A 10543-nucleotide genomic window follows, 5' to 3' on the forward strand; every position below is an offset into this window, starting at 1 on the left:
TGAAAACCATATAACTTTTAAATTTGAACCCCAAGTTCTAAGCTATCTAGAACTATTTTATAACTAAACACGACCCCATTGTGACTATTTAAGGGAAATATTTTAGCATAAACTTGGCAACCATGCTTTCGAAGAACTAGCTTGAAGTGAACAAACTCGCAATCAGGAAAAAATCTTAGGGGATTTTAGCAGTGCGGTTAGGAAACGGAAAGTTTACTAATCTTAAGGTTCTATCTCCTGAGAAAATCGGAATTAAGAATTAAGTTATTTGACTTTTAAGGGACTTAACATGGACATCACAACAAGGTAGGGCAATAGGAAAATGGAAAATAAGACTATTACCATGAGCGTAAATTTCTTTACAAAAATTTTATAAGTTTCATATATTTTTTAATAAGTGGTAAAGTTATTATTATAATGAATTACCTATTTTGTATTCCGTAGAACATCAATAAAAACTTTAAAAATATAACAGGTATATATGAGACTCTGATGCAAACCTTAGGAAAATATAACTTAATATTAGTCAATAACGAAATGAGAAGTCACAATAATAAAATCTATAAGACTAAACGACATACTATTCTATCGTGGGCTTACAACCAAAACGCATTAAGTCAGAAATCGGCGAAAAAAGTTTTTTTACTTTAAGTCATACAGTTTTTCATGCTCTTTTATACAGTAAAACTCATTAAGTCAGAATTGTTTATTTTCATCACTAAATAGCATTAAGCCAGTCTTGTTACTATTTGTACAACCAAATAGCAATAGGAGGACCTAATTATTTTTCACATTAATTTCATTTGACTTAGTGCCTTTTGGTTGTAAGCCCACGCTATAATCCTATGCTTATTTTTTAAGAAACTCTAAAAAATTAATTCAGAGCTGCCACAGCCCGAGTTAGAACTTAATGTTCTACAATGACAAGCTCTAGAAAATCTCTTGGACTATAGAAGAAAATACCTCAGCCAAAAGTTTCTTAATAATATGCCATATTATCGGAACTCTACTCTTCACTCAAATATCAACAAACGGAATGAACAAGATTGAACTAATCGATATTGGATACTTAAGAACTCACAACTCACCTCCACTTTGTGAGGTATTTAGGAGCTACAGTCGGAAAAATGAAAGAATAAGGCTTTTCATTCACAGTCATTTGTTTCGAGCTTCTGTCATGTGTCACATAATATTAATATATCTACGTCATACGTTATTGGTATATGTCAATGATACAAACAAAAGACGTATGACGTAGATACCTATAATAATATTATGTGACACATGACAAAAGCTCGAAGCAAATGACAATCGATGAAAGCCCTATACCCATGAACGATCACATCAATCAGTCAATCACATATTTTGTATTGGCTGTTTTTTTTCATAAATAACAAACGAGCGAGATAGATTATTAATAATCTGGATAATATGTGATTTATGTGATAGTTCATGGGTATCGGGCTTTTCATTCACATTCATTTGTTTCGAGCTTGTGTCATATGTCGTATATTCCGTGTATATTAATATTATACACAGACTATACAACATATATGACAGTAGCTCGAAACAAATGACAATCGATGAAAAGCCCTATTCTTTCATTTTTCCGACTGTATTCAAATTTGATACTACTGTTATTAGGCGAGCGGCAAACCCTTAATTTGAGGCTTAGAAATCGAAAAAGCGACCATGATAGGTGAATGGTGAATTTTTGTCATTCTTTAGGTTTTCGTTCATTCTTATCTTAAAGTTCATTTTTATCTAGAATTGGTGGAACATGTTCAAAAATCAAATTTTGTGCAAAAATGCGAAAAATCATTTTTGATAATTTATCATATTTACCTCGCTGTATCTTTGGTCGCTGTAAATATTTCCTTTTGAAAATATTACAGCGTCATCATTGAAGAATTTAGATAACAATGAGATTTGTCCGAGATATTTAAACAAATTAAAAGGCAAGTTGTTAATTTTTAAACATTTTGTAGTCAGATTTCGTAAGTTAAAAAAGATAAAAAATTTTGGGTGACAAACTTCTCAGTTTTTAATTTTAAACAGCACAGGATTAAAACATGTCAAGAAGAAGTTTTCTGTAAAACTTTAAGTCAAAATCTGCAATAGGAAACAAGTTATGGACTTTATAGACGAATGGCACTCCCCCAAAAAAACAATTATTTCTCGAGATACTGACCACGGTGTGGTGAATGGCTAATTTTGGTCTTACTTTATGTTTTTGATTGTGCTGAAAACGAAAATGAGGTTTATTTTGAATTTTAGATGAGCGAACATTGTCAAAATCGCCATTTTACGCTTCTTCTTCTTCTTCAAGTCCGTCTCCTATCGGAGGTTGGAAATCATCACAGCTATTCTTATTTTACTGGCGGCTGCCCTAAATAGGTCGATGGAACTGCAGCCGAACCATTCCCTCAGATTTCTTAACCAAGATATTCTGCGCCTACCGATACTTCTCTTACCCCTGATTTTACCCTGAATGATCAGTCTCAGCAGCGAGTATTTGTCACCTCTCATAACATGGCCAAAGTATTCAAGCTTTCTTCTTTTAACAGTAAGTACAACTTCACATCCTTTTCCGATCCGACGTAAAATTTCGGCATTCGTCACGTGGTCCACCCAAGATACACGTAGCATTCTACGGTAACACCACATCTCAAAAGCTTCAATGTTTTTAATGCTGCCCATCTTGATGGTCCATGACTCAACTCCGTATAATAAAGTGGAGAAGATATAACACCGCAGCATACGCACTCTCAGATCAAGATTTATATCACGACTACAGAGAAATATTTTCATCTTGTTAAATGCTGATCTAGCTATTTCTATTCTTGCTCTTATTTCTTTTGTTTGATCGCCTGTATGATCCAGGCAAGCTCCAAGGTATTTATAGGAGGATACCCTTTCTATAACCGTGTTATTGACAACCAAATCATTCCTGGCGTGTGGATCTTTTGTTATTACCATCCATTTAGTTTTTCTGAGGTTTAATGTAAGTCCGTAGCTGTTGCAGTAGTGGTTAGTGCGTTCCATCAGTCGTTGCAGATCTGTAAGATTGTCTGCTAATATCACTGTGTCGTCAGCGTATCTCAAATTATTGATTGTATTTCCGTTGATCACTACACCACAACTAACGTCCGACAGAGCTTCTTTAAATATGACTTCGCTATAAAAATTAAACAAAAGAGGAGACAGAATACACCCCTGTCTTACTCCTCTACATATTTTGATCTCCTCAGTCATTTCATCATCTACCTTGACTCGTGCTGTTTGATTCCAATACAAATTAGTTATTATTCTAATATCTTTTTCATCAATGTTCTTTTCGACTAGAAGTTGTCTCAGTCGGTCGTGTCGGACTCTATCGAAGGCCTTCTCAAAGTCTATAAAGCAGGCGTATACATCCTGATTGATATCCAAACACCGTTGAAATAGTACGCCCACACCAAAGAGCGCTTCCCTCGTACCAAGGCCGTTCCTGAAGCCCATTTGTGTTTCACTAATATCTTCTTCAAGTTTGCGGAAAATTCTATTATGAATGATTTTTAGAAAAACTTTAAGCAAATGACTCACTTTTTACGCTTAAAATTAATTACGCTCATTTTACGCTTAAAAAAATTAAATCAAGTTTTTTCTTAAAACTCAAAGTTCCAACATTTTTGTTTCTGTAAAGCATTTTGTTCTTTGTACTCTATATTTTAACACAAACTTGATTAAAAAGTTAAATTTCAAATTTTGTCACTCAACTTTTGCGATTAAACTTTGCAATTCAGGAATCTGCACCTTTTACTATAAGCAATACATAACTTTTATTATAATAAGACAGAAAGATTGACACAGGTCCCATTGTCTTCAGAAATGTGAAAAATATTATATACTGTAAAAATTTCAGAAAAAAATATTAAAATGGAACAGAGTTGTAGCGAGTTAACGGCAAAAAAACGTGATTTCATTTTTTTTTTTATTTTTAGGGTAAAATTGCGATTTGGACAATGTTGCCCCACGTAGAATTCAAAATAAACCTAATTTTCGTTTTCATCACCATCAAACACATAAAGTTTCACCAAAATTAGCCATTCACCACACCGTGGTCAGTATCTCGAGAAATAAGCGTTTTTTTAGGGTGTGCCGCTCGTCTATAAAGTCACATAACTTTTCCTGTTGCATATTTTGACTTAAAATGTTTCAGAAAACTTCTTAATGAATTTTGTTTTATTACCGTGTTGGTTAAAATTATAAACTAAACAGTTTGTCACTAAACTTTTTTAACTAAACATGACGACAAAATGTGAACGAAATATGACCACAAAATGTTTAAAAATGAACAACTCCTGTTTTAATTTGTCTAAATAAGTTCGACAAATCGCATTGTTATCTAAACATGTACTTCAAAGATGACACAGTAAAATTTTCAAAAGAAAATATTTACAGCGGCCAAAGATACAGCGAGGTAAAATTGAAAAATCATCAAAATTGATTTTTTGCATTTTTGCATAAAATTTGATTTTTAAACATGTTTAACCATTTCTAGATAAAAAATATACATTTTAGGGACTGCTGTCGCTCGCCTATATCGGTTTACAGCGTTCTCCGACGCCTTCCTACTCCTAACCGTCATTCTTCTCTGTTTAACCATAGACCTGGAGGGATTTCTCTTTCCTCTAGTTCTTTTTCAATTCCCTCCCTCCAGCTTCTTCTCGGCCTTCCTCTTTTTCTTGTTCCTTGTGGTGTCCATGTTAAAATATTTTTAGGGATCCTGTGATCAGGCATTCTATGTATGGCCGTAGTACCATATTGGTTGTTTTGTTTTTATGTCATCAATCATGGTATGTGTGACTCCCATAATTTCTCGTATTCTCTCATTTGGTATCCGATATCTTCTTGATTTGCCTGCTGTTCTTCTCGTCAATTTCTGTTATAGTAACATTTCCTCTGTTCTTTTGTTTCAGTGGACAAACTTGACCACCCTATGTGATTACACTTTAAAGTATGGTATTGTATATGAGCTGTTTGTTCGCTTTAGATATCCACATATTTCAATCCACGGTTCCACAGAATGCCATTCACCAGGTAAACTTCTTTATGGACGGCTGCTTTTTTCTCAATAACTTGCGTAATAGACTACAGGTGGTCTACTATGGACCGCCCAGCTTCAAGGTCAGCTTGCTCCTCTGCTTCGTAATCTACATAGTCATTTTCTATTTTGTTTTCAACAAGTTTCTCATGCATCCACTTATTGTGCTGTTTACTGCAATTTCTTTGTAATTTTCACACCAAGCCTTGCTGCCCTTTTTGTGGATAGTTAACATGATAGACAATTTCCATTCTTTTGGTAATTCGGCACCATTTATGCAGTCTTAAAAGAGTTTTCTCAGCTGTTTCTGGAGGCTGTCTGTACAAGGCTTTCACTAAGGCTGTCACCAAGACCAGGGGATTTTCCATTTTTCAGGGATTTGAGAAATTTCCATAATTATTAAAATTACTTATGGACTGAGTAAAATCCACATGGAATTTTTGAAGCTCATTTTCTAGTAGTAAGGCTGTGCGATAATAAGAAATACAAATTAGGTACTATTTTAGTTGGGATTAAACCTTAATTTTACTTTGAAATTAAGTTTATTTGATGTTTTGATTTTAACTTCGGAAATCGTTCTCAAAATACACAGCAATAATGAATAATGTTCTCAGGACGATCAAAGATAAGATAAATTGCAGCCAATTTAACTGAAACCATTATTAGATCCACAGGAAAAGTGCTGGGGTTCTTTTACTTATACTTTTAGATATCTTTCACCATACACAACACGAGTGAAGTTTGTACATTTTCGAAATTTTTCAAAAGAGTATGTACAAAAACAGTTATCCATTCGTCTAACATTTGTCTCACTACCACATTTATTTAAACAAATATGAAAGTTGGTCTTTTTGTTTGCTTACAAACAAAAACCTTTAGTTAACTCTCAGATTGAGGGCTCTGAGATGTTACATATTTTCTATATTACTATACGGAGTCGAAGCGTGGACATTGAAGATACAAAGAAAAATAGCAGCGTTCAAAATGTGGTGTTACGTAAGAATATTGAAAATTCAGTGGGTTCAAAGGATTACGGAATTATAAACAGTAGAAATTATGAACAGTATAAAAACAAGAAAATTGGAATATTTGGGTTACATAACCAGAGGAGAAAAATGTGAGTTGCTGAGAATTATTATGCAAGGAAGGTTCCAAAGAAGAAAAAGCATAGGAATAAGACGCATGTACTGGCTGAGGAACCTTAGAGGATGGTTTAACTGTCGTTCATTACAACTATTCAGAGCAGCAGCCAACAAAGTGACCATAGCCACTATGATATCCAACCTCCGATAGGAGGTGGAACTTTAGGAAGAAGCAGAAAGTCGGTCTTTATTTTTCATCAAATATTAACCCCTTTTGTTCGAGCAGGGAGCCATGTTGTTGTATAAGTTGATAATCTAGTAACATCGACCTAGTGTCGCTTCAAAGTTTAAATATTAGATAATTGAAAACTATAATAATATAGGGTAAGTGCACCAGTAATGGACATACCGCTAGTAATGGTCACCTTAAGCCAATTAACGTCATTATATTCATTTCTTATTACATTTTACCGCACATTTTTACATTACCCTGTTGATTATACTATCCATAATACAAGGACGAACTCTGCGCCATCTGACAATGGTTTTTGACTAACTGTCATGCGTAAAACTTTGGCGCGCCAAAAATCAGTTTGTTTTGATCTATCAGACAAGTTGTGTAGTCGTTGGGTTGAAATTAGTGCCGTGAACGTATTATTGAAATTTATATATTTATTTTGTGTTGTTACACATTTAAAGGGTAAGTACTTTGTATTTTTTATTCATATTTACTAAAAACATTATAGGTCTGGATCCCGCGTATGAAAAAAAAGTTGATTAATAGCAAGCTGAAAATTTGTTAATAGCTTAAGGGTGTCTAGTTGGATAAACTTTGATATATGGGAACACTGTAACAGGGGCAGTTTTAATTGTGGAACAGGTTAAAAATTTGGAACGGTCAGACCACGAAAACGGCACATTTATTTTGTCCGACAGAACAGACTTAAACTCTCCGAACAGAGATTAAACTTTCATTCTAAAATCAGACTGCTATTTATCACCTGTCATGATTCCTATCATTTGACATATTCTACATGTTCCACTCATTAAAACGCCCATTTGGTGGTAAATAGCAGTCTGATTTTTGCATGAGAGTTTAATTTCTGTTCGGAGAATTTAAGTCTGTTCTGTCGGACAAAATACATGTGCCGTTTTCGTGGTCTGACCGTTCCAAATTTTTAACCTGTTCCACAATTAAAGCTTCCCCTGTTCCAGTGTTCCCATATATCAAAGTTTGTCCGACTAGACAGCCTTAAGCTATTAACAAATTTTCAGCTAGCTATTAATCAACTTTTTTTTCATACGTGGGATCCAGACCTATTATTATGAAAGTTTTTGATCATGGGTGACCATTACTGAATGAAAATTCTGTTAGAAATTTAGAAATGGTCACCACGGGTGTCCATTTCTAAAATACAATGATCTATTAATGGTCACCAATATATTCGATCCATTTAGCGCTTTAAAAATTATGTGTTATTTTTTTATTTATGTTTGTTTGCTTAATACATCATTGTGGAGGTTTTTGATTATGGGTGGCCATCGTTAAAATACAATCATTTATTAATGGTCTCTTTATCCATTTCGAATTTAGAGCTTTAAAGAATTTAAAGTAACCTGTAATTTCTTATTATTATAGACATGGATACCCAGAGAGGAAAGAAAAGGCCTTTTTTTAAATGGACGGAAGATAAAATGAGCCTTGCTATAGACGCAGTAAAAAATGAAGGCATGTCCAAAAAATGTGCAGCTAAAGAATTTTGTGTTCCTAGAACAACCTTAAAGCGTAGACTTGAAAACAATTGTCTTAAACGAAAGATGGGCCCTAAAACTATTCTTTCAGAAGGCGAAGAGAAATTATTAGCTAATTGGATCTTGTCTATGGGCAGAAAGGGCTTTCCTGTTAATGCAACAAATCTACTCTCCACGGTGCATAAAATTATGAAAGAAACTGGGAGGTCGACTGTTTTTAAAGATGGGATGCCCGGGAAAACTTGGTTCGCTGCTTTGCTTCGAAGACATCCTGAGATAAAAAAACGAAGAGCAGAGTCTATTACAAAATCAAGAGCTGCCGTCTCTAAAGCTGATATAGAAAAATGGTTTAATGAAATTGAAAACTATTTAAAAGAAGAAGGTATGATTGACATACTAAAATACCCAAATAGGATATACAATGCAGACGAAACCGGGTTTAGCCTTGATCCTAAATCTGGTATTGTCCTTGGGCCGGCGAAATTGGAAGAAGACTTTTATGAGAGAAAATCTAATGCAGAAAAAGAGCAAATAACTGTTATGGCCTGTTTTTCAGCCGATGGTATCACAGTTCCACCAATGGTCATATATCCGTACAAAAAAATACCAAAGGATATAGTTAATTCTGCACCACCAGAATGGGCAGTGGGACGATCAGACTCCGGATGGATGAACTCGGAAGTATTTTATGAGTATATCGGCAACCATTTTTTGCCCTATCTCAAAGAAAAAAATATACCACAACCTGTTTTGTTTTTCGTGGATGGACATATGTCCCATCTAACTAAACAAGTCAGCGAATTATGTGAAGCAAGTGGTATTATCCTGGTTGCTCTTTTCCCCAACGCCACTCATATTCTCCAACCAGCCGATGTTTCAATTTTTAAACCTTTAAAAACTGGTTGGCAGACAATAGTAAGAACATGGAAATTTGAAAACTTTCCGAAGGATGTAACAAAGTATACATTTGCAACCATTCTAAGTACGGTTTTTAAAAAATATGCAACGGAAAGTACAATACGCAACGGTTTTAGAAAATGTGGACTGTTTCCTTTTGAAAAAAGCAATGTTGATTACACCAAATGTGTTTCCACTCGGCAAGTTGTAGATCCTACAAATCTATCAGATATTAAAAACACAATTATTACAAAAGGGAATATATTATCCGAACTTGAGAAAAAAATACCACCACTTGAATTGAATCATTTCAGAACAAATTTCGACAATAAAGATGACTGGAAGGGAGACTTACAATTTAAGAAACTTTATGAGGTTTGGGCAGAATTTAAAAATGAAGCTTTATTAGTAACAAATAAACATAAACATGTCACTGGGGAGGATGACTCTAACTTAATGGAAGGAAATGAAGAAATGTCAATATCGTTTTCAGTTCCAACAGCGTCAACTTCAACTCCAAACGGTAAGCAGAGAGAAGAGAGTGTAATTCTTCCAAATGAAGAACAGTCACAGAACGGGAACAGCACTATTTTACAAGATAAAAGTACTACTTCACTAAATGTTTCAGAGTCATTTCTTTCACCGGATAAATTAGAAAACGTTGCGCTCTATAAGGACAAAGAAGACCAAGGATATGTGGTTAGCACTCCTTTCAAAAAATGTCTCATTTTTCCTAAGACTCCTGAAAAAGAACCACCCAAAAGAAAACGAAAAATATTTCCAGCAGTTGTATCCACTACACTTCACAGGGCCCATTATGATAATATAACGTCTAAAAGTGGCCCTTCAAAACAATCACAAATTAAAATAAAAAAGCCTGCAGTAAAGAGAAAAGTAATAAGCGAATCTGAATCTTCTGCCGATGATGTTCCTTACTGTGATGAAGATCTAGATGCGAGTGATGTTGAAAATTATACGATCAAAAATATTCATGATGGAGATTTTGTTATTATCAAATACAATGGAAATCTTTATCCAGGTAACATTCTATAACTATAATATATTTGTTGTTTCCGTCTCCTAACAGAATTATGTTTTAATGATCAAAATTTTTCTTTGTTCTAGGAAAAGTGATAAAAGCTAACCAGGAAGGAGCAGAAGTTTCGTCAATGGAAAAAGCAGGCTATGACTGGAAATGGCCAGAAAAAGAAGATGTATTATTTTATTTTTATGAGGACATTAAAAAGATTATAAGGGAACCATTAGTTAAAGGCAAACGGGGTTATTACTCAGTACCAGAACTATCTAGTTTTCTTTAAAGTGCGTTATACAATTTTTAAGTGAAACATTTTTTTGTAGGACATCACGGGCGTAGCCAGGTTTTAGTTTCGGGAGGGGTTTAAGAAAATAAAACGACAAAAAGTACATAAAATAACCCTTATATTCATAAGAAAAATTTTATAAATCTTAATATTTAACTTTTAGGGGGGGGGTTGAAACCCGAACCCCCCCCCCCCCCCCCCGGCTACGCCCATGGGACATAAGTTTACATTTTGCTATGTTTTTTTTGAATGGTTGTTAAAAATTTCAGCAATGTAACGCAGTGAAAAGCTTATATAAAAATATATTTGATAAAGTGTCCATTACTAAATTATCGAGAGTCCATCACTAGAGTTTTTGTGACCATTACTGGCGATTTTGGCATTTGTGTAGCAAAAAATATTTT

General features: G+C 34.2%; 1 protein-coding gene across 1 annotated transcript; it reads left to right on the forward strand.

The window, feature by feature from the left end:
* The first annotated feature begins 8187 nt into the window (after nt 1-8187).
* LOC126879504 (uncharacterized) lies at nt 8188-10324 on the forward strand. Its single transcript, XM_050642561.1, has 2 exons — nt 8188-9856; nt 9943-10324. The coding sequence occupies exons 1-2, from the start codon at nt 8305-8307 to the stop codon at nt 10134-10136; spliced, it is 1746 nt and encodes a 581-aa protein (XP_050498518.1). The 5' UTR covers nt 8188-8304; the 3' UTR covers nt 10137-10324.
* Nucleotides 10325-10543: the final 219 nt, after the last annotated feature.

This window comes from Diabrotica virgifera, chromosome 2 (assembly GCF_917563875.1).
Source record: "Diabrotica virgifera virgifera chromosome 2, PGI_DIABVI_V3a".
Taxonomy (NCBI): Eukaryota; Metazoa; Arthropoda; class Insecta; order Coleoptera; family Chrysomelidae; genus Diabrotica; species Diabrotica virgifera.

What these genes read in the sequence shown, in the direction of transcription:
- LOC126879504 (XM_050642561.1), top strand. Translation starts at nt 8,305, where the DNA reads ATGATTGACATACTAAAATACCCAAATAGGATATACAATGCAGACGAA. An exon ending in CAATGGAAATCTTTATCCAG is followed by an intron (nt 9,857 to 9,942) that starts GTAACATTCTAT and finishes TCTTTGTTCTAG; the next exon opens with GAAAAGTGATAAAAGCTAAC.